Source organism: Musa acuminata, chromosome BXJ1-5 (genome assembly GCF_036884655.1).
Source record: "Musa acuminata AAA Group cultivar baxijiao chromosome BXJ1-5, Cavendish_Baxijiao_AAA, whole genome shotgun sequence".
NCBI lineage: Eukaryota > Viridiplantae > Streptophyta > Magnoliopsida > Zingiberales > Musaceae > Musa > Musa acuminata.
The window spans coordinates 1502752-1527063 of NC_088331.1; the positions used below are offsets into that span (position 1 = coordinate 1502752).

Here is a 24312-nt window from a genome sequence, read left to right on the forward strand (position 1 = left end):
TGGTCATGAGGGCTCTAGCCATCACCTCTTATCCCCCACCCCTGTGCTCACCTCTCCCATTATCGCTATCGGCTAGAGCCCTCACGATCGTCTCCACCCCGTCCACCTCCATGAGGGGTGAGGGGGGGAGGAGGTGGCGGCTAGAGCCCTCACAATCGCCTTCGCCCCGTCCACCTCCTTGACATCTTCACTTTTCTGTCTTCGTCGCTCTTTACTAGGTTTAATAGCAGTGACAATAAGGTGAGCGCAAGAGGGAAGAGCAAGGAGGAGGTGTTTCTGTAAAGGGTTGCGACTACGTGCTGGATGACAATGAGGGAAAGGAGGTGGAGGGTGGCAGCGAGGGTGTCAAGGATGCCTGAGATGCACATGAATGCCTCGCAGGCAAAGATGGAGAGGCTGAGGAGGGCAGTAGCAACATTCTCATGGGCTGCAGATGAGTGGTGGTGGTGGTTGAGGTGGCAGGCGGCAAGGAGGGGCATAACGCTAGCATCGATGAGGGGGGCATGCATCTCTGAGTCTTGCTTTAATAAGCGATGGATCTCCGCGATGGCTTCGGTAGTGAACTTCGATTCCATAACAACCAAGCACCGATGTAAATACAAAGCGGTGAAAGAGTCGCTCGACAACTACGTCGGCATTGGCACCAACGATATCCTCATCTTCCACCATCGGAATGTTAATTTTACTTTTTTTGCTCTTTGTTTTCGTATTTTTGTTAGTAAAACTAATATCATTATAGTAAATGGACATTGATATTTTACTTTCATAACTATAGAAATATCAATATATCTTTTTAAAATATAAAGATCGGAATACTAAAGGAGACTAACTATATGGGGTAATCTATAATTAACTCTCAATATCTAGCTTTTGTTTTTGTTTTCGTTTTCGAAAACAAAAATACTTTTCCCGCCCTCAAAAATAAAATATTTTTATTTTGATCGTTCACTTCATGTTTGATTCGGGCTCAAGCAAATTAAAACAAGAAATTTAGTGTTAATTTGATAAGGACTCAATATTAACAAAACAAAAATATGCTATTTGTAACATTAAATATTACTCTAAATTATGCTAATCAATATGTTAATTAAGCTCAGAATATGAGTAATAGACTGTTCGTGACAAATCTCTGTATTTGATGGATTGTTGCATCTCCTGATCACAGAGAAAGTAACCCTTTTCTTGTCACTGCATTAGTAATGGCAATGGCAATCATCCAAGAAAGATTAAAATTAAGCTTCTTGAGAGCTTCAAATAAGGTAACAACATTGCACAATATACCCAAAATGAGTTGTACTATTGATAGTTAATAACCATATGAAATCAATCTTTGGGGAACTACAGGGCTACTAAAGTCCCAAGATGCATGATGAACAAGGTAAGACCTAAAACACTTGGTCATTTGAAAGATGCGCTCCTAATGGAATGATAAGCCTGTCAAGGAGAAAGATGGACACTAGAAAGCTCCTGTCAAAACTGTAGGTCAATACAAGGACTATTGTCAAGTATATCTGGAGATCCTCTCACATTTTGCCAACCATATAATAATTCCGTTGCATCTTATATACACAGCAGGAATTGGTGATCATAGATCAACAAGCCATATGGAGAGAGAACACATATGAATTAGTAGCTCAGTTACACAACCAATGTATTCAGTAAACAGGTTCTATAACCTTAATAAAGAAGAATGACTACAGATGAACATGTATCTTTCGAATGCAACTCCGAGATCAAAACTATGACAAGTATCACTATCATCTGTCACTGCTTCTAAACCATTCTTTCCCTTGATAGGCAAACTAACAAAAATACCGGCTACACGATCCTGCCTCCGAATCCATTCCTGCAACTGTACATGAGACTCATGGAAGCGGTGTTTCAAGGTCAGGCCTTTGATCTATCATGTTGGTAGTGGAACCATCAGGAAAAGCATCAGGATATGTAGCTATTAGCTTTGCCTTCATGCTCCTGCGATCCAACAGACGAAAGCATTACGTTTGTGCAAAAAATAATGGTGAAATATTTTCTATAAATATACAATAAAAACCACAAAGCTGATCACTATTGGACACTAATGTTATAAGAGGGGTAGAAAGAGGAATTCTCATGGAGCACACCTGAGCTTTGTAAAAATGTGGTCTAGATCAGATTTCATGGACTTCAAGAGACGGACATTTCTCGTGAAGTCGCCAGATACCTCAGCATAACATCGCTCCGAATACTCATTGAAGTGTGAAAGGACTGCATTACTGTCTTGCAGTCTTCCCATTCTGCAGCATAGAGTACAAGCAGTTAAGCAAAGAATTTTCTGGTAAAAATATTTACCGGCAATGCACCATCAAATACCAAACAGAAGTTGTGTTCAGGGAAAGACAGCAAGCATTAGCATGCCTACTCACTGGAGGAAAAATACATCAACACCACTATGTAAAAAGAAGAGACAATGAAATGTGCAAAGTATTACGTAAATGAACTTACAAATCAGATTATAAACTTTGAGAGGATGTAATTGAAAAATGATAGAATATCAAAAAATTATGAAAATCAAACTAGTTTGTGATAATAAAATCAAGTAAAGCCGTCAAGATATAATGTCCCAAGAATCTTTTCATACCATTAGTTCTGTTGATAGCAATATTGCTCATCAAACTAAAAGCACTTAATAACTTTTACGTTCTGATAAAATTTTCTTCAATCTTTCACTACCTCCTCACACCACAAAATCATAATTGACAACTCATTTAACAGGAGCATCTACTACTCTCTTTCGATGTGTCTGTACCCATCTTTTAACAATCTCTCTCACTTTATCCTGAATACGAAAAAATCAAATTATTCATGAACGAAAATGGATCACTATCAATTATCTCACTATCTACTAGCAAAATGTAGATACAAGAAAGAGTTTCAGCCAGATTTAGTCATGTGCAAAAACCTATGAGTTTGTGTTCATTTTGAAATTTAGGTGCAGTTTCATACATACCTTTCAGAATACACAAAGCCTCTTCAAAGTTGCAAACGTTGAGATTGCTTATTATTTTCATATTCTCTTAAGCATAATTCTTTCATATATAAGCATGCTGTCTGTTGTTTGGATGATACATCCATGAATGTTTGTTAACCTGAGAAATGTATCTATGAATCTTAGAAAGATATTTTTGAAAGTTTGTAATTTTTGATGCATATTTATCATATTTTCAACTTTGCAAGGGTTTCTATAAAATTAAAAGTGAAAAGAGAGGCATTAGTGAAATTTGCCTTCTGGTAGAGCAAATAAAAGGATCCTAAATAATTATGTTATCATATTCAACAATGTGTATAATGTAATAGTTATTAGTGCAGCTAAAGTGGAGGCAGTGAATATGAACCTAATCTACATAGAGTTGTACTTGTCAAGGTTTCAATCCTTGCATATTTCCTCTTCAAATGGATAAACATACTAGACAAATTAAAGACGGAATTTCATAATGACAATAATTTGCTGAAAACATAGTGCGAATAAACTAATGTTATGTAGAAAACTCTAAAAACTGAAGACTTTAATTTGAAAAGAAATAAGGCTGAATATGTCAAGTACAGGTTGAAAAAAAGAAGCCAAAAAAATAGCAAGTGAAAAGTAATGATCAAGAAATTCCATAAAATTAAGCCCTCCAAAGCAACAAGGACTGAGACTATAGCGAACGAGCTTATAACTATCACAAGAACTGGCACGCTTAAGAACTAGCTTAAAGGGTCAAAACTTGGATTATATAGATGGCAGGTTCTTTACTTGAAGATTATAACCTGGATATATCGCTTAGTAGAAAGGGAAGATTAAGGATATACAGTTCAAGATAACATAGTATATTAGTCCAATGATAGAAAAGAATCTAGAAGAACATTCCCAAAGAGCAAGGATCAGATGTCTCGTTGTTGTCATCAAGTTAATTTAGCACCTTAAAACTTCTAATAAATGGTATCCTCAATCTCATACGCTGAAAGTTTTGATTGGTTTTTGTGGCTAAACCTATTATTATAGACAGATAAGCTGAAGGATTACTCAAACTCGTATGCTCTTCAACCAGTCAGTGTTTTCCCATAGATGTGAAGTCAATATTGCACTTATTCCACATTAAATACTTCAGACAGACCTATTATCCAAATGTCTACCGCATAAACCACATTCACAGCCACATATAGTTCAGTTAAAATGCACTAAACCTTAAAGTCAGAGCACCAAAACTATAAGAATTGAGCCATTGGATGATAATAAGAAGTTGAAAATAGGCCCCGTTTCAACAGAATTCTCAGAATTGAGCTAAGAAATCCGGAATTTTGATCCTTTCTTATCAAATCAGAGAACAAATCCGGCGAAGTGGGCAAATATAATATCAATTTCCTAGAGATAGATAGAAGCACCAAGGCGAGGCCAATTACATGAGATGCTGCAGCTGCTTGATAGATTCGATCTCCTCGGCATCCACTAGGGTTCCGAATTGGCGAGAGATCTCTTCGGAAGCCGCCTTGATGGACTCCCTCTCCGATTCCATCTCCTCTTTCCTCGTCCCCATGTTGCCCTAATAAAAATGGCGTCTTTCGCCACCCTCCTCGACTACTCGATGCAAAGATCTCATCTTTTTCGAGCCCGCGATCAAAAACCACGAATTAACGGCAATCTGCCGTCAAATCGCCGCAAGCACATCACCACCGCCGATCACAGATCCAAATAGAGAGGTAGAGAGAGAAAAATACGATGGCCGATTCGCTGCAGTCGACCGTGATCTATCATCTCAACCGTCCATGGGGCCCAAACGGGGATCCAATGGAAGGACGACATCCGTGACAGCAAATACCATTCGATCACCGGTCTCACTGTCACATGCAAAGAGGGCCCAACAGGCGGGTCCCGCTCGCACTGCACCCCCAATCACAAGGCGGGTAAGTCGTGCGAGGGTGGGAGACGTAATGTCGGGTACCAAGATCACGTGATTCCGCCTCGGACATATCCGACAACCACCACCAAACCTGTGGGTCCCATTCGAGACAGATAAAAGTTCGACGCCGCGTATCAATCAGCGCGCACGTTTTACGCGTGAGCTGCGAAGCACACAGGGCAGGCAGGCGCAGGCGTTCTGCTTTAATGGCTTCCACTGCTCGACGACGAAGCAGGCCAAAACCCCTGCCGTGCCCACGCTGCAGCACACATGGGAAGCAGCAGGCGAACACATCGGTTTTTCTGGTGCCGCTGGCTGTGTGCTGTGGTCGTCTGCTGCACCGCTCTGCTTCCCTTTGCATGAGTGCGAGGCACTGTTCGATCTCATTCAAGATAAGCATCGCATCTCCATGGTGGTAACAGTGGTCCTCGATATGGTGAAGCTTTTACAGGCTCACAGCACGGCTTTTGATTCTACATGTTCATGGATGGAGTTTCAAACTTCCCTCTGTACACCTCCCACTAGCCATAAAGCTGCATTAAAGAGAGGTAGTGAGTGGGAGAGAGAGAGAGAGAGAGAGGATGATGATGTACGCTTACTGTAGTACGCTTCTGTAGACATGACAGCTTCATCAGACAAGGGTCCCTGTTGGACATCGAAGGAATACACTCCACGGTTCAATGTGCATAAGAATAGCAGTGCCACAGTAAATTCCTGTCGTGTGAGCAGGGAAAGTGATGTGCCAATGTGCATTAAACTGACCAGAGAGAGATGGCAGCAGCAAGGGAGCAAGAACAGGGCGGATGCTATCACTTGTTCATGGGAATCATCACAAGACAGCTGATAACGAGCAAAGCATCAAAAAGGATTAGCAAGGATGACAAAGCACAACATCACATACATAGCATCATATTATATAGAACAGTCGGTTCTCCAACATATGTAGAGCTTTAGATGTTCCGCAACAGTTATATGGAAGCCACAACATGAGCACAAGGGTTAACATTTCAAGTTCCATCCAGTACTAGATAGTTTAGATGTCTGAGAAATGCTCAGGGCATTCAAACAAAAGACCAGTTCACAAACATGAAGGCCAGACAATGGGTTGTATCCTCTTCATTCAAGACTTTCCATGCCACAGCCTGTTCATATGACACCGGACGCCCCATGCTCGACAAGCAGATGCCAGCAGGCAGATAAGCGAGGCCCTAAGGTTTCCGATGCATGACACAGGTTTCAGACAATTCAAAGAAAAATGCACACGTAGGGAATCAAGCAAAGTGTGAGCTTTACTCGTTTACTGACCTGTTGCATGATTTTGGGGAATTCAGAGCAGAGCACCTTGCGAGCACTGTCATCAAGAATCTTTTCGAGTGCGATGTCCTGAAGAGCTATCAGTGTGGTTTCTAGCATATCTAGTCCAGCTTGATTGGAGAAGGTAAGAACAGGAGAAGCCTGCAAAACATTGAATGCGTGAATTCCTATGTTGGGAAGTTGCATATGGTTGCATAAAGAATCCAAGTAAAAGAAATCTCAGCAGTTGCTGCAAAGAGATACAAGAAATTACAAACTGCCTCTAGATGTGTAAAAGATGCATATGAAACAAATTGCCTATATACTATCACTCACCTTCAAAGAGCAACACATGATCGCATCAGAATGGTGCCAAAGCAGTTTCAGCAATAAATCACTAGCTTGGGAGTCCACCCGAAGGAGGTCTACTCCAGTATGAGCCCTGAAGGCATCGAAGATGATTCATTAGACAAACATAACAAAGAGAATCTCGAATTGTATTTGCTCAATAAATTTAACTAACTGTAGGTATTCTATCCCTGCACAAATTGTCAAAATCAATTTTCAAGCCAGAAAAGTGTTGACAAAAATGGAGCAGCATAATTAGACTTAAGCTGCAACTCACAATTCATCTTTTAGACTAGAAAGCCATAAGCTGGAAGGTATTGGAGGAAAGATCACATAAGTATACAGTGAACTACCTGTAGCTGCCAGAGATCCACCGTGCCAGTGTGTGAGCTTCAGGAGAACCAGGTGGGTGTTTTACTCCAATCTGAGAGCCAGGTCGAGAAGGTGCAATTGCCATAGCAACTCTCTGCACTGAGGCAACCACATTTCTAACGTATTGTCGGGCCATTTCTGCCACACTATCTCGGAGATGATTCTCATAAGTGAACTGGAAGGCTATTGTGAGCACTGATCGCAGATTGTATGTACTTGAAGCAGTCTCATTAACAGCCCGTGCTGTGACACCAGATCCAATCTCTAGTGTCGATGCCAAATCAAGTGTTCGTGTAGCAGCAGGCGAATCCTGAATTATTGTTGTATAAGCTTAAGGTAAATATCAGAGAAGACATGGGGTACTTGGTGCTAGACTTCAATTATATTAAACAAAAACTATCTAGAACCAAAATTTCATATCTTGATATCACCAATACAGAATGAGATTTATCAGCCCGGCCAAGTATCGTTATCAGGCATATAATTTGATACTGGGACAGTACATTTGCTTTTTTTAAAATTAATTTATTCAATGACATCTGTATACCAACCAGTATAATGGTTATCATAAAGCTCCTGTGGTTACCAAAACTAATAATTGGAGCAAGATTTGTATCATTGTCAATAATTACTAACTACTATGAGCAACAATGACTAAAAACTAAAAGTTTAATCCGGACACAAATCAAATACAATTTGGTTAAACATAGCATTTCCCACATATAAGTTCATGAAAGCAAAGAAAAAAAAAATTAGCTCTTGCAAGGGATGAGAAAACAAGAATCAATTGCGAAAACTTTTCAGAAGACACTGGTGTGAAGGTACCCAACTGTCTTAGGGTCCAGCGGTGTAACACGGAAACCTGATGGTAGCAAAGGAACGTCATCAGCGAAAGATTCATCAATGGGTGCAAAAACAAGCTGAGCACATGCGCCAACAGCATTCTCATCAACTCCACTGCAAAGCTGACATCATGTAGAGAAAGGTAACAGTCATTCAGCAGAAACATACTGAATCCACAGACTGAAACATAATACAATTTCTAGAAGACAAACCTGCAAAAAGTACATATCCCTTGACAAAATGACATCATCTTGGTTAAAACCATGACCCTCAAGCCTGATCACCTCCAAGAACTACAGTTAAGGACATTAGTATATTATGCATCGGCAGAAGCAAACACCAACTGGCAAGCACAACACAATGTTCTTAGCATTAGAAAGTCAAATTACCTCTTCGTGCTCCACGGTATGTGCAAGAGGGAGTATCACCTGACTTCCCAAGAACCCACCACTCGCCCTAACAGCAGGAACTGCATATGGGTTAGCTGTCAATGAGGCAGCAGAGTAAGCATCAACACCACAATCAGCCCATTCTGAACGATGCTCCCTCAAAAACTGGACCAGTATAGCAGGTGGAACATTCTGAACAACATAAGCCAGTGTGAAAGAGTTGCATTTATTAACTGAACTCGAAATCACATATCATAAAATACATCCCTGCAGAATGATGGAAAGTCCACTTAAAGGGCTCAGTCAGACCTGCAGCAACATTGATGCTTTTGCACATAGAACACCACCTCCAAGTGTTGAAAATACCGCTGAAGTGTTCGCATGAGAACTGAGAATTTTATTTGGTGAAGAATTTATGGCAACTGTCACGTCCTCAATACCATCACTACCCAGTAAAGACCAACCATCATCAACAAATCCATTCACAGCATCATTGAAACCTCTGCAATACACCCAGAATATTTAGTGTCATATGCATAAAGAAGCTAATTGTGGAGAAAAGGCTAAAATATGAAAACTTGAGAACTAAACCAATTACCTGCTCAATCTCTGACTAAAAGTCCTCAGTACAGCAGGTCGTCGACCGCTGCCATATGGGACTTCACCACTTGTCTCTTGAGCAATTTGTTTTAGGTGGCGGAGTGCCTGGAAAAAAGTCAAAGCATGACTCATAGTACAGGATGAATGAAATGTTTAACAAATCGGCAACGACTCTCACAGCAACAGTCATTTTCTGTGCCAGAATTTTTGGTGATTCATACAAAGGTCTAAGAACCTCAGGTACACTCCATGCCTGAAGCACCAAAGATATTTATAATCAGTAAAATATGGCTATAAAACTCAATAAGAGTAGAAAGCATATGAAACTCACATCTAAATCAACATGATCAACAATGTGAATCATTGAGCCGCCACCCTCGCAAGGTCGAATTAGATAACCACTGGAAAGCATTTCAGCTCTTACAAAATTTGGAGCAGGTGGCCCAGCAGGGCCTCCAGTTACAGGAGTCAATGATCTTTCACAGATCTGAAAGAAGGGTGACATGTTAAGTGTCTTCTAGCATTCAGAAGAAAATATCAAATAGATCACTAAGTGTGTTGACAAATGTTTAGCGACCAAGAGAAATACACGTCCCAGAATATGAGAAAATGTCAGTGCACAAAAGATACAACTCGTACCACGAGACTGCCATCTTCTAGACCGGTAGTGTATCTCAGCGTCCAAAAGTCACGTGCTGCTGCCAAAGTAGTAGGTGCATATGTCTGATTGCAAGAGATAAAAAAGATAAGGTCAATATAGAGGAAAAAGAAAAAAGACCAACAGCGTTTGCAAAATTCCTACAGATGGCAGACTAAGTAAAAGAGAACAAACCTGCATGTATATAAGTTCAATATTCCCTCCATTACCAGTGGGAATTACAGTAAGTACATCAAGGCAACGACAATCACAATACCAAGATGGACGATCCTTGAGAATATCTGCGACCTAAGAACCCCAAGCAAAGCATGAATTGCATGACTATGTAAGAAAATAGCAGCAACAAGAAATTAGCATGTGATGGCTCACCTTCGTGGGCTCTAGACTCACAAGACCGCAAGCACGAGCTGCTACCCCACTACAATTGTGGGAAACAGCAATGATTCCAATAGAATCCGGACCAGGCTATAATGGATAACAAGAAATAAGTTGCATTGTACAAAAAGAACATAACAAATTAACTCAAGCACAGAGTAGCTCAATAACAAGTACATCACCTTCATCCCAACCATCTGAACCCAATCGACAGCAGTTCCAGTAGCCTTTGACAGGAACTCTGCCAAGGTCTCCTCAGCGATTGCAAGAAGACTGTAAGAGAAATGTCCCAAAAGAAAGAACAATGTGTTAGAAGAAGACAAATGACAAAAGCAAGTTAAATAAGTTCCATCATGACCAAGCATTCTGATTACCCAGCTGGGTTATTAGCATCCTTTTGTGGACGCTGAGGTGTTGGGTTTTGTTGATGATGGTGCTGACCGCTTGTAACTACAGACTCGCAGCTGGTGTCATTGGTGGCTACAGGTGCCTGAATATTCATTTACAAAAAGTAAGATGCAGAGAAACATTGCAGATATGAAAAAATCAGTGAGCTATTTAACAAGAAATATAAACCCATATCCATAACAATTTACTCAAATGCAAAGACGTAAGAGTGAATTACATGAAAACAAGCATATTTTAGGAACTGGTAGGCCCATGTTCAATCCAGCAACAAATGGCATATTGAACCACATAGTTTGCAGTTCAACCAGATGAATGTTTACTCAAGAGAGCAACTGGAGTGCCTTGGACCCAGCAGACAAACAGTTTTTTAAAGTAAAAGCACTACAGTCTTTGACCACTAGAACATAAGAGAAATGCTATACGCATATACTGATCATATTTTAGGTGGCAGCAATTTTCAATAAAAGAACTCGTGCAACATGCACACTTACGTTATGCAGTTGCTGACGCATATAGCCATTCTCATAAACAAGTTGAGACACCTGCTTCTGCAGCCGGTCATTTTCCTCCATCAATAGCTTGTTCATAGCAGTCAGCTTACGGTTAACTGTTTGAAGACGAGAGGCTTCCTTTCTTTGCTTTTCCCGACATCTACAAAGAAAATAGCATTCGGACAACATTTAATACTATAGTACTAGACTATTGCACTAAATCCTAATCAAAATGACATTATGTACAGTATAAGTGTATGGAATACAACTCAAAATAAATAGATCCTGAGCCACTTGTCATTGTCAGATATAACAGTTAAGCGAAGGGATTAAAACACTAGGATCTGATCACTAGAGATTGCATGGCAATTTTTGGAAAAATAATTTTCTACTATTTATGTACCTTGTTGTCTTGGTAAAATTATAGATGTGCTGACTCTTAAATTTATCTTGACATAGAAAAGATAAACTGTTTTCTCCATTAATATCCAGAGTCAATTTACTTAGCTTGGGAGCACCAAAAGTCCACCCAAGTTCAATGGCCTTCCTTCACTACGGCAGGCATTAACTCTCATGCATGTACAAAAACCTCTCATCCAAAACCATTACCTTGTGTTCCAAATTAAAAGTCGGCAAACAAAATGCAAATTTTATGACAAAAAACTCTGGGTTCTGAAACGAATCAAGCAGCGTAGCCCACAACATTCTGAACACAACAAGGAAAACAAAATGTTCCACGAGACTATCATAACAAAAATCCATATGCCGACTAGAAACCGAAACAAGAACCCGAAAATCCTGGCGTGAAAGAGGTGTATTCGGCATAAAAAGGTACATAACCAGGCAACCGGATGCGGTATCCTCGGAATCCAACTGAGATCACAAACATGAGCAAAACAACAAATTCCAAGTCATAGGGAAAAAGACAAGCAGAAAGCAACAGTACGTCATTACCAAACAGTACGTCATTACCAAATAGCAAAAACATTTTGGATGCTGTAAAAGACCAAACAAGAACGAAATCTATGAAAGTGGCTGAAGAGTCGGCAAAAATCGCAAAAAAGAACTGCAGAAATGTAACGGCTTCTGATTAGCTATCTCTCGCAGTGAGGGGTTAAATACGGTAATGTTGTGCTAAGCCCAATAACATCTATCGGATTGAGTGTAAGAAAGGTAGAATGGCAAACAAGAAAGAAACCCAAAGCGAAATTCGCACCGCTAACTCAAAAGATCATAACTTTCTATCATCTACTTCTCAAAATCCTAATCAGATGAAAGAAAAATGTAAAAGCGATGCAACAGCTACCGTGGATCTCAAATTGCGTCCCAGTTTGGCTACGAGTTCAGCCCAAAAATCCAGCTCCAACGGATTGGACGTTAAAATGATGTAACGACATCAGAGCCAACTCTCGGAGCGGGCAAAGAAAACGATGGGCCAAAAAAGAAGACGAAAAAATTCCGTCACCTTCTCGTGTTCCCCTGATTCTTTACCTTCTGTTCTGGAACCAGACCTTGATCTGTTTCGGCTCGATGTTGGAGAGGATGGGGCACTCCCGTATGAGCTGCTGCCGCCTCAGGGAGCTCGGCTTGGGACACTCAGTGTAGACCCTCTCGAGCGCCTCCACCTGCTCCGGTGTGTACCTTACGTACTTCCCAGCGTCCATCCCAGCCGCCGCTGCCTGCTGCCCTTTCCCTGCCTCCTTCCCGCTCACAACCATGGCCATGTCGCCGCCTTTAAAACGCCCTTGAAAAATCCAACCTTCGCCACCCGATGGGATCACCACCCGCAGCAAACCCCCGCCGCCCCCTTCTTCCGGCTCCTCGGCAGCAGGAGTCGCATCACCGCCCCTCAACAGCCCACCGCAGCCGCCGCGACGGAACCCATCTTCCCCTCCTCCCCCAAGGACACTATGGAGAAGGAGAAGAAGGCGAAAAGGAGGCGCTTTGCTTTGGGTTTGTGTGGGATTTTGCTTCGTCTTGGCCTTTTTATTCCCAATGGACGATGATTGTTTTTGGTGCCACCGCCGCATTCCAAGGCAGGTGAATCACCCAGAACAAGTTTCCCGGGTGATGTTTCCCTCACAGCGACGGGTCCCGCGACAGCGTCTGCAGCAGAACTCACAGCCGGATAACATTTCTCGGGTGATTCAGTACGAATCACGAACGAAGGTTTACTTTTTCTGTGCTCCGCTCTGCGGACGCTTCAAAGTGCGTGGAGAACGGCGATGTGTTTGTTCTTTTGATGCGGTCTTCTCTCTCACATGCCTTCTTTTTAGCTCCATGGGGTGGATAAAGTGCGAGGTTTTCTATTCCTTCACAGAAAATGGTTACCGAGTGCTGCTGAGGGGAGTTGATGGTTTTGTGGGCTTGGAGCTCAGCCAATGCATTCCCTGCTTCTGCTTCTGCTGCTGCTGCTGTGCTCACTGCAACAGATGCAGCTGTCACAGGGAAGAGAAAAGATATAAACAAATCAAGTGCTTTCTCTCCCTTCAATGCACAGAGATAGAGATAGAGATAGAGATGGAGATGGAGATGGAGATGGAGATGGAGATAGAGAGAGAGGATTCTTCTGATGGTGTCATCGGTGAAAGTGATATCTTGTTGGTATGTGGGAGCAGCGGGCATGTGTGTAGAGAGAGCATGATGAAATGGCATCCAAGGGGAGTGGAAGCGTTGGCTTTCTGTCTTCTTCGACTCCCTCTGCTGCAAGCAGATTTCGGGTTCACCTTACCATTGCACTGCACTCTCACTCTCTGATTGCATTTGTAATCCTCCCATCAAACCTAAAATCATTAACATCTACAGATAAAATTAAAATATCAATATATATTTTCTCCACAGAGAAAAAAGATTATTTTCATGACTGAAAATATCATAAAATCGATCATGTTGAGCAACAAAGTATGCCACTAATACTGCAGTTCTCTCTCTGCATTGCTTTAGCTGCGAGAGTCTGAACCATACTCGCTCAAACACAGGACAGTGATCAAAGAGTAGGACTCCATTGTTTCCTTTCTATCAGTGCTCGAAACAGATCTCTGCAATTTTTTGTCTGATAACATTTCCACATTGTTTTCTTTGGAAACATACGTGCAGTCATAATCATATCTCACGCATACGTATGTACAGTTTATGTGTTGCTATGTATCGGATATCATTACGGCCACTGCAAGTCCTATTTGTCACTCGTTCCGACTCTCCACTGCCTTAGAACACTGTGCTCTTTTTCTCTCTCTACCTCTGTCTCGTGGTCTCCTTCTCACTGTTCCTCAAAAGTTACACGAGTCGATTTCTTTTTCATCTCTCTCTCTCTCTCTTATGTTTACAGCAACCGTGACTCCTTTTTATGGCTTACGGTGTTCTGCAGAGGGGGCAGACGGAGGCAGCGTCGTCGCTTGGCGCTGTTGCATCACTGCACGGGCATAAGCGGGTGATGGCTCTCACTGTGCACTTGCCATTTCTGATCCTTATTTGACTACCGCAGAGAAGGTGGAGGATGAGAGAGAGAGAGAGAGAGGCAGTCGCTTGTGGGCTGAGTTAATGCGCCGGCACCAAATCCGGGATAAAAGATCTAACTCAACTCCCTCGCACTAACTCCATAATTAATGGCGAGGGATTCTTCCCTTCGCCTTCTTCGATTCCTCTTCTGTCTTCTCATGTTCTCGTGGATTAACAGCAGGAAATTTGTTGGGATGATTTGGTTTATATTATATATATATATATATATATATAATAAAAACAACTACATATAATACATGAAAAAGAGATTAAAAAAGATTTTTTTATTAATCTTTTTTTTACATTAACTAACAAGTTTTGCTGAGAACAATAATTTGAATCAAATTATTTGCTGGGAAAAAAATGATAAATATTTTAACCAAAAAAATAAAACATAAATAGTATTGCTGTAATATTACAATACTGAACAAATATCTGATGGCTTAATCATCAGAGAAGTTCAAATCAGGATACAAGTTTATTATAATCATGCTCAACTTGGTGCCATTATGTCATATGCATGGGGGTATTGGGTATTCAAGGAAAAGAAAAGATCTATAATCATTTGATACATGTTGTAATGGCTGTTACACAATGCTAATCATGGTTATCAATATCATAAACACCCATCAAACAAGATAATTACTCCCAAACTTTTGGGCTCCTCAGCTGTTGTCTTGATTCAAATCTACTAAATTCTAATTGTGGTAATAGTAATTTGACAGGACTAATGTTGTAGTGTTCTTCGCGAGTCCTTTGCTTAGGGTTATTTATCCTCTACCTGTTGCAAACGGAGCTTTCAAACCCTAAGTAAATCTATTACGTAAGAAGAAACTGCATGCATGCATGCATGCATGCATACGTACTTCACTCTCCCCGGTCACTGCAATCATCGACATAGCAAACGTGTCGCTGTTCTAATTGTTTCATGGCATGAATCATCAGCCCTATCCATCGCACATCATCGATGTGTGTTTACAATGCAGTAGATCGATTTCACCTGTTTTCTCCCCAACGCAGCACATCATTCCATTTGTATTGTCACAGTCTAAAAACTAGAAATGTTTTTGTTATTGTATTCTTACTGCTGAATTTTGATGAAGAACAATCCATGGTTTCCTTCACAAGTCGATTCAATCCGAAATGCCTGCTCATGATGCAGCTAACACAAATCATGTTCAGAATGCCGTGAACTCACAACGGGAATAGTTTTTCTCTTTCTGATGAAGAGAATCAATCATCAGAATAAAATCAAATCGTTCGTTGATTATTTGATCGAGACATAACTAAGCAGTTCTTGGCAGGTGTTTAATGTTTGCAATCAACATATGGCGTAATGCTGCTACCTTTTTGTTACAGCAAAGAGAGCAGTAGAAATGGTTTCCACGTCCCATCAGATGGCTGCTTTGATAGACTTCATGAGGCTGAGAACAAGAACTTCCGATCGAGGTCACCACACACGAACTGATTGCTACCTCCAGACACGAAGGTGACGATGAGTCTTCTTCCCTTGGTAAACTCGAAATGACAATGAGAAGCTTCATTATTGCTTCGCTTTCTGCATCAACTGGTTGGCTACCTCAACCTCCGTTATGCCAAGAACAGTTTATGTCACAATCATCCGTGTGGTAGTGCAATCAAGTGATGCAATCAAAAGCTATACTGTGATCTAGTTTGTAGATCCATCAGAGCCTATAGGGTAGGAAAAAGTACTTGTTTATAGAGCATCAGATATTACATATCGAATGTTTCATCTTCAACTCAGCTAAGCCAAAGTAGCTAAACCCACACCATCACTTGTGGACTATATTTCAGATGATGAGTTTTGATGTGTTCTTCATGTTGTGAATCATGCAAAAAGACAACAAACAACTCTTCTGCATAAGGTTAATTAGTGGGTCCTTGGATATGTTAATTATATAGAGCACAATGAATGAGTGGAATGGATGGACCCAAGCTGAGGAGACAAAGCATGACATCCCTTTTTAGGCTCTTAGCATCTTTCTGGATATAAATATTGGACAGAATTTTCTAGACTAGTTAGTGGCTTATAATAATATAACAGATAGGTATTCTAACATGTCTGATGCTGCAATATTCAATGTAATATCCATTACAACTCACACATTTGCAATGATACGATCCACCATCAGCCAAACGTCAAAGGAATCCATGCTGTATGTATGTTTTTTTTTTCTGAATGGAGATGTAATGTTGATGGATCTGTTAAGGTTTTATCTAGATATCTACATAGGAAGGTTGAATGAGTGGGAATCAGAAAGTTTTAATGCCATGAAGTCCAAGAGAAGGATTTCACCAAAGCTACAGAGATCGGAAGGCACCTCCAGATTGGAGCAAGAAGTATGAGCTAGTGGTGTACTGTCAGAAACTTGAAACCCTAAACCCTAGGCTCCTCAAAGCCACTTTTGTGGCCTGAAGTACACCAACACCAACCACAGCTTTATCGTATACTTATATATGTGTGGATATATTTCTTTTGCTTGGGTGACAGTAGAGATTGCTGGCCACATTCGTCCCTTCTCTCCCAAGTTTGTCATCAGCTTTATGCAGAAGAGAGAGAGAGAGAGAGAGAGAGAGAGAGAGAAGATGCTACTAGTTTTCCTAAGATTGACATGCATTCATTCGTAGACTGATAGTAGACACACAGCATTTATCATCTATGGGAATTGCATTCAACCGAACAGAAGAGCTCCCCTTGGTCTCTTCCATCTGCATCAGGTGTAACAACAACAGCGAAGAACGATGGCAACAGCATGCAAGGAGAGGAACAATTAATGGGTCATGATGGTCTGTGAGAGAGTCAATGGCCACAGGAACTCGCATAGGGGTGTCTTCCTGTCTCCTCCATAGCATGATGAGAGCTCACGCCACTTTTCTCATGCCTTCTCTCCCTTTGTCTCCCCCCCCTCCTTTCCTTTCACGAAAGGAGAGTGAGAGAGTGGCTGCATGCCTCCGCAGCCGCAGTTGTGAGGCATGACTGTGGCGGTCCCATTCGCGGGCCCCCACCGCGGGCCCAGTCTCTCCAAGGATTTAACGGCACCTCTTCGATCTGATCATCTTGTGAGTTTGACATGAATCAATCGAGCCTGCACATGGAACGTATTATTATGGAGCCATGGTGGGAGTTCATTGCCGCAAGCAGGGATTCATGATTAGGGTTTGGTTGGTGGCTTGTCATTTGCATGCATGCTTCATGATACCAAAAAAAACATTTACTCTCCCAATTCTCTCTCTCTCTCTCTCTCTCTCTTTCTACATATATATATATATATATATAAATATAAAACTATGCGACTTAATATTCTTATATCCATCCTAATAATTTTATAGAAACTTTAATATTAAAGTCAATAGTTACCACATGAAGATATTTCTTGCATATAATCTATTTATAATAAATAAATGTTTTGCAACTTATTTTGTTTTCAATCATCAACTTCTTCATATGATTCATTGTCTAAATTCTTATCAGAATTTAAATACTTCAAAATATCTCTTTTTATTCTTATGAATTTGGTAGTAATTTATTTTTCCTTCATCCATCATCCATCTTTATAATTGTCAAAACTCTATTAAATAAATTAGTCAATGAAACTAAGTCATAATAAATGGCAGATATGCACAAATTTTACAACAATTCAACAATATGCAACATTTTGATCTCCTACTGCTTCCCAGAGTGTAAATAGTATATATCCAATATCACAGAGCTGAAAACATTCAGTCCAAATGCATGCATGCTTAAACAACCAAATCAAAATAGCTAAGACATCGTTGACATCACGCCGACGCCTTGAGTGTTTATTGTCAACCAAGAGATGCAATAGCAGTGGGAAGCTGAATGAGTGGAGAACATGAAGATATGGTTTCGGGTCACCAATCTATGCCAAGTTGCCTTGAGTTGAATAGTTCTTCGATATAGACAATGACAGGAGCGGATGTTCTGATGTAACACTCCATCTGAATCTTCGCTGATGCCTCTGTGATCACAAAACAACTTGTCAGCAAGAAAAACCCATCTGAAGATTAAAGTTTTAGTCTTAATCGGTTTGTGCCATCTAATTTTCAAGTACATAATGAAGGCTTATAACAATTTAAGCTGTTGTCTAAGTCAAAAGAAAACTTGTAATCATATAAAATTAGCTTTTGGAACACAATTTAGAGATTCCATGTTTATATAAAGACAAATTCTGAGCATTAAGTAGGATAATATCTGTGCCCACACAGAGTTGAGCTAGAATCCTAGCTAGGGCATTAACTCCTTAATCCTATCACCTCAAAATCAAATATTGATTCTGTTAAGCTATTATCTATGATGCTCAAAACATTTACAAACTAGAATTCATGTGATTTCAACAAATTATAAGTAATCGATGATCCACATGATTGAACAGAATCCAAGTAACCTGATTGAGGTGATGATGTAGAGCATGTTGATTTTGAGGTAATAGGTTCAAATAAGATTTTAGCTCAACCATGCATTAAGCTTTAGAACATTTAATAAATGGCATGCAATAGTAGTGCCATTTCGTTGCAATCCATTAAGTTAATGTCACTTCACTATACTATATTATGCTAGTAGTCATTTTCTCTTAATGAAAACTTAAAAGGGTTTAAAAAAAAAAGAAATGTATAAATGATCCAAGTAAAATAGTGATGAGATTCAAGAGAATACTAAAAAGACAATGATTTTTAGTAGGCACTTCATGAAGCTTGTATGTTGTTTTGTATTTGAAGCATGGACAACATGCAAATTGATGCCTACTTTACCATATAATTTGATGAATTAGAAAATATTGTGCAGGAAGGCAGTCGTAAAACTATTCAAACATTGGAATTTAGAAAATTCACCATCTTCATTTAGTTTCCTCAATAGCTGTGCTTTTGTAGGTAGGGCATACATTCCTGCAGCAACTGCTTTCCTTATGGCCCATCCATGGTGAGGAGCAAATACCTTCGCATAAGCTTTTGATGCTGGATCCCTGAGAGAATTTCCACTGCAATGGTAAAAAAGAGAAAAAAAGATGAGAATTTTTTATGAGATGACCTGAAAAACATAAAAGCCCTGAAATCATAAATGACATATCAAACATGTGATTAAAATAAATATCATATAGACCAGAATATTTCTGAAATCAACTACTGTTTAATTGGCACACTGTTAAGTCTGCAGTTGTTTCCCAGTGTTTTTGCTAAATCAAAGTCAATACACCAGTTCACCACATTTTAAAATGTCTCATTTTTCTGAGCAATTTGACCAGTTTGGGCTCGTATTAAAAGCATAGCAACATTTTCATATACAGCATAATACAAAGATGCCAAAGAAATGTCCGTTAAGGTATCAATTGGGAATTATATACCAGCAGCACACAGGTTTGTCAACTTGTCACATGTGAAGCAAGAAACTATGTTTTCTGAGCAAATAAGATGTGAAATTGAACACCTTCAGAATAGCATAGCATACTAAACCCAGCAAAACACATGAGCAGAAAAATGATGTATATTTGGATCAGTGGTATCCATTTTATACTAAATTATTGCACTATGCATCTCCTAATTTGATGATCAAGTGTTATTTGCATAGCATACTAAATCCAGCATACATATGAGCAGAAACTAAATGAATGATGTCATATATTTGGTGCAGCAATATTCATTTTCTACTGAATTATTTCACTCTGCAACTCCTATATTAATGACTAACAAGGGTTATTTCCAGGAATTTACTCGGCTACTAGGCAGGCAGAGGTAAGACTTTGTTCATCTGAACCCCCCAGAATTCGCAATGGTGAAAGCCTCATCTACTTAGCTGCCATTATTGTGCGTAAAACTACGACTTACCATGCACAGAACAGAAAAGGCAAGTTGTGGAACATTGCATATTGGACTGAATCATCAGTCCATAAAAAGTTAGTATTTAAAATACGAAGAATCAACACCTTCCAGTACACAAGATAAGTAGAGAAATTTGAGTTATTTCATATTTCTCATAATGCGTGAAATTCAAATCAGTAGTTCTGAATTGTAAGTTGGTAAAGTTAATCAAGATCTAGTGACACATGTTGAATTCCAAAGAGCTTTAGGCTCCAAATTCTTTAAGCTTTAATATATTGGTCAGAACCTGGTTGATTGGGTTAAAGCATAGGATAGACTTAACTGCTTCCTAATTTTATTTAGTTTGACACCAGTTATTTCAGCCAGAATCGTTAAGGAATTAGAACGTTGCTTTGAAGTAAGCAAAGTACCACTCACCACCATATTTTTATTGTTCTTCTTATTCAAGAATAAGAACAAAGTCAAACTGCTCGTGTGCTTGTTGCTTACTGAAGCTTATTCTATGCATTTATTTTGCATCACATCACAGAATATTTAGCACACACATTATGGTAATACAAAAAGGAAAAATTGCCATACTCTGTTACTAGAATCTGCTCAAACAAAATTTTGACCATATCAAGTCCACGCTTGACTCTGAGCAGATTACGTGAATGGCTACCAGCTTGTCTCACAGAGTCCTGTTGAATGTCTAACTCAAGCAAAGAGTGCAATGTTGAGATAGAATTCGATGCCTTAGATAGATCTTCGACCTGATTGCACATTCCCAAAAGAAGGATAAAACAAAAGATGATGTTACTTCAGATGAAAAGAAGAATAGCAATGAATTTGAATTGACAATTTGGCATGACTTATCGGCCTACAACTCATAATACGAATGATTCATTCATACTGAAAAAGCTTAAACTTAAAGTGAACACATGATTCCTTGTAGAGGTGGAGTTCCCCAAGATGCATCTATTCACGAGCAAGCTATGATGCAATTAAATTGGTCATGATGTTTCTTTATGCTGATAATTAGGACTAAATTTGAAACGCAATATTACCTAGATCAAAAACCCATCACCACAATCATCGAAGATGATTACTGTCAATATAAGGTTAGCATTTAGCAAGAACTCGAAATCATGGCCTATCCAAATTAGACGAGAGAGAAATCTGCCTAAGAACCAAAAAATAATTGGTAGGTAAAAAGCCCTCCAATAAAAGTTGCAATTTATGCTCATGAAACCATAATATGACCTCCAATTCTCCAAATTTCCTAGAATTTGATAATATATTTGAGACAAGGGGAAATGATAAGTTATGCAGGATAAACCAACTTTATCCTAAGAGACCAAACAAGCAAATGGAACGAACCCATCGATTTATAAGATGTCCTTTAAGTTTGCAATTCCAATCAAGGTTCGTCGTACTACAGCATACCGATTTGTCATGGACAAACTTCGAAACAGGATGTTTGATGTAATGATTATGTATATCCGTGTCTTTTGGTATGTTCATGCTTTGCACAGTATGTAGAGGGACGGCCGAAGGCTTAATAGTCTCATTTTAGTTGGGTTTGGTGGCCGCTTTAGGCTTGTAAATAAAGGTTGTGTCATGTGGACACTTGTGAGAGGTTTTCGATCTGTAATGGACCATTTTGACCCTTTGTTGTGCAACTGTTTAGAGCTTGTAATGTCTATTTGTAATTTGCATTGTCTATGAAGTGTTTTCGAAAATGTTTGCTTGTGGATCCCGAATGAGGCGTTTTCTCTAACCCGTTCTCTCTTTTGTGGGTCCTAAGGGACCATGGGAGACTTCGGGGAGGCTGACCTTTGCGGACGGACACGCAAGGATGCCGCACGACTTAGGCAAAACCAGCTAAGTCCGTGACAGCTTGGTATGGACGGTATGTACTAGTCCGATAGGGGACCGGTATGGGTGGTACATTAGTACACCCCCATATACCATGTATCAGTATGCTCGATATGACTTGGTACAGCTCGGTATGTACCGTACCAACAATTGGTCGGTACACCAATACAGATCGGTAAGGCGAACCATGATTCCGATTAGACCGGTGATTCATGACTTCTGTTCTTATGGCTAGCCATGTTTGTAGATGACCACACTGGAACAAGGAGGCTGAGCTAATAAGTTCTCCTTTTAAGGCCTTGACCAAGCTAGAATAAAGCAGATTTAAGAAAATAAACATGTATGCAGACTAGCATGACTTTGACATGAATATCATGGTAATAAGCCTCTAGATCTTATATAGGGCTAGCCAAAATTTCAAAGTACTGATTACTCTGGTCAGGTTGCATGCTTCTTAAAACCAGAAAAGGCTCCTTTTTTATCTAGAACATTAGAAACAGAAATAGGTGCAAATAAAATCAAAGTTACTGATCGTACCAGACTAACCATTAAGTGCCTGACATTCACAAGTCTGTATATTTAGGTGGCTTTTGCCTCCGTGAGAAATTTAAGTAAATTTAGATTAATATAAAACATTTGGTAAAATTTAGTTTCAATTTTAATAGCCAAATTGTGGTTTATATTTCAGGGTACTCCGACAAAAAGGTTTAGAAAATGATGATGCAAGTGCCTCCATGTGCCTCTCTAACAGCTATTCCGCATTCGTCATCAAAGAATTATGAAAGGACTCAAGTTCATGAACAGAAGTGACAACAACACTTGCAAATTACTCCTGGGATGACAGAAGGTCTATACTAATCTTCGTGTAGCGAATATTTGCTGAAACCTCTTTATTAACTCGCTGGTGTCACCAACCATGTGGCTTTTGTTGTGTCATATTCTTTTTTTTTTTGGAACTTTTTACCTGTAGTTGCAGTAATTTTACTTGATAATGGCTTCAAATCTATCTTGTTCATTTGCTTGAGTAAATAAAAACAAAGAACATCAACCGCACAGAGCAAGCATGATGGATACAGAGCCCATACAACAGAGGAAGGATATAAGCCACATGCCCTTTTCCAAGGAAAATCGACTATATTAACCTAAATACAGATACAACCAGCTCCAGTAGAATTGAAGCTCGAAAATAGGTCACAAGCCAGCATATTGGCTAAATAATTACCTAAGACCTGAGATTGTAAAATGAACCAACAGCATATTCTTATTTAGGCACTTTCAAGTATCTCATTGCAGAGATTGGTTATTGCCTTTGAATTACAATGACAATTCCATATCAAAGTTTACAATTCAGGTATCCACAATTTCACTTAGTCTATCTTCACTGTCTAGGAAATACAAGCGATCAGTAGGAACATTAATCCTCGAACTCCCAATTTGGAATGTCACTACCCATTAACTAACTTCTGCACCTTGTTCTACGAGATAATTTGTTTCTCTCATTGCCTTTCCAGATTAACCTATGCAAGCACCCAAGGTTCTGCCCTAATAGAATTTTGCGCTACTATTAGCAAATTCACTCCTAATCAGCAGTGCAACAGATAATGGTAATTCTTCAGCGGTTGCATGATTCCCTGCCCTCTAATCACTCTTAGAGCCCTTGCTTTCCACATCACAAAGATCATGTCCTCAGAATTAGATAAAGACTCACATCAAACAATTCTTCATGTTTCTTTAAATAAAAAAAAGCTCCTTTTAGGCAAAATAACTGGAGGCAGAAGAAAAGGTGGGAATTTCTACGAAGTGAAGGTGAACTTTAAGTTCTCCAACAAGAAATCAGCCTATTTCGAGAATTCCTAGATCAGCAAGAAAGTGAATTCCGGCTCATCAACAAGAAATCATCCGAACGCGAGAACCCCTAGATCACCAAGAAAAGAAATGGGACCTTGGCGACGTAATCCATCTCGGCGAACTTGAAGGCGATGCCCAAGCAGCCGAAGAGGACGGACACGTGGGAGCAGGCGCGGGAGAAGGGGGCGACCTCCATGGACGCCGTCTTGCAGTTGGCGGCTTCCGCCAGGCCCTCGAATGCCTCCGCGATTCGCCTCAATGGCTTCTCCCCTACTCCTCCTCCCTCCATACCTCCGTCTTCTTCCGATCTCTCTTCTCTTCTCTTTCTCTTCTCACAATTAGTGAAAAGAAGACGCAACCAACAACGAAAAAGCGAAGGAATATATGCCTTATATGAAGAGCGAAAAGAAAACAAAAAAAATATTCAAAGAAATATTAAAACATTTATTTTTTATACCTTAAATACGGATTAGTGTATCAGACCAACTTATCAATAATATTTTAATATTTATCAATTTTTTTAAATTACTAATCATAATTATAAGTATCAAATTATTTTT

General features: G+C 39.8%; 3 protein-coding genes across 3 annotated transcripts; all 3 read right to left on the bottom strand.

Moving 5' to 3' along the window:
* Window positions 1-1605: 1605 nt before the first annotated feature.
* On the bottom strand, window positions 1606-4721 carry LOC103983541 (kxDL motif-containing protein LO9-177). The gene is made up of 3 exons (XM_009400771.3): window positions 4420-4721; window positions 2121-2273; window positions 1606-1971 (listed from the first exon to the last, which is right to left on the bottom strand). The coding sequence occupies exons 1-3, from the start codon at window positions 4551-4553 to the stop codon at window positions 1866-1868; spliced, it is 393 nt and encodes a 130-aa protein (XP_009399046.1). The 5' UTR covers window positions 4554-4721; the 3' UTR covers window positions 1606-1865.
* Window positions 4722-5794: 1073 nt separating this feature from the next.
* Window positions 5795-12738, bottom strand: LOC135672917 (homeobox-leucine zipper protein HOX32-like). The gene is made up of 18 exons (XM_065181405.1): window positions 12185-12738; window positions 10694-10853; window positions 10169-10284; window positions 9977-10067; window positions 9789-9884; window positions 9594-9707; window positions 9401-9484; window positions 9093-9248; window positions 8940-9014; window positions 8760-8866; window positions 8471-8663; window positions 8162-8353; window positions 7985-8065; window positions 7760-7894; window positions 6911-7239; window positions 6546-6651; window positions 6222-6371; window positions 5795-6124 (listed from the first exon to the last, which is right to left on the bottom strand). The coding sequence occupies exons 1-18, from the start codon at window positions 12721-12723 to the stop codon at window positions 5978-5980; spliced, it is 2871 nt and encodes a 956-aa protein (XP_065037477.1). The 5' UTR covers window positions 12724-12738; the 3' UTR covers window positions 5795-5977.
* Window positions 12739-17784: 5046 nt separating this feature from the next.
* LOC135672918 (accelerated cell death 11-like) lies at window positions 17785-24112 on the bottom strand. The gene is made up of 4 exons (XM_065181406.1): window positions 23847-24112; window positions 20627-20799; window positions 19064-19209; window positions 17785-18192 (listed from the first exon to the last, which is right to left on the bottom strand). The coding sequence occupies exons 1-4, from the start codon at window positions 24039-24041 to the stop codon at window positions 18086-18088; spliced, it is 621 nt and encodes a 206-aa protein (XP_065037478.1). The 5' UTR covers window positions 24042-24112; the 3' UTR covers window positions 17785-18085.
* Between the last annotated feature and the right edge of the window lie 200 nt (window positions 24113-24312).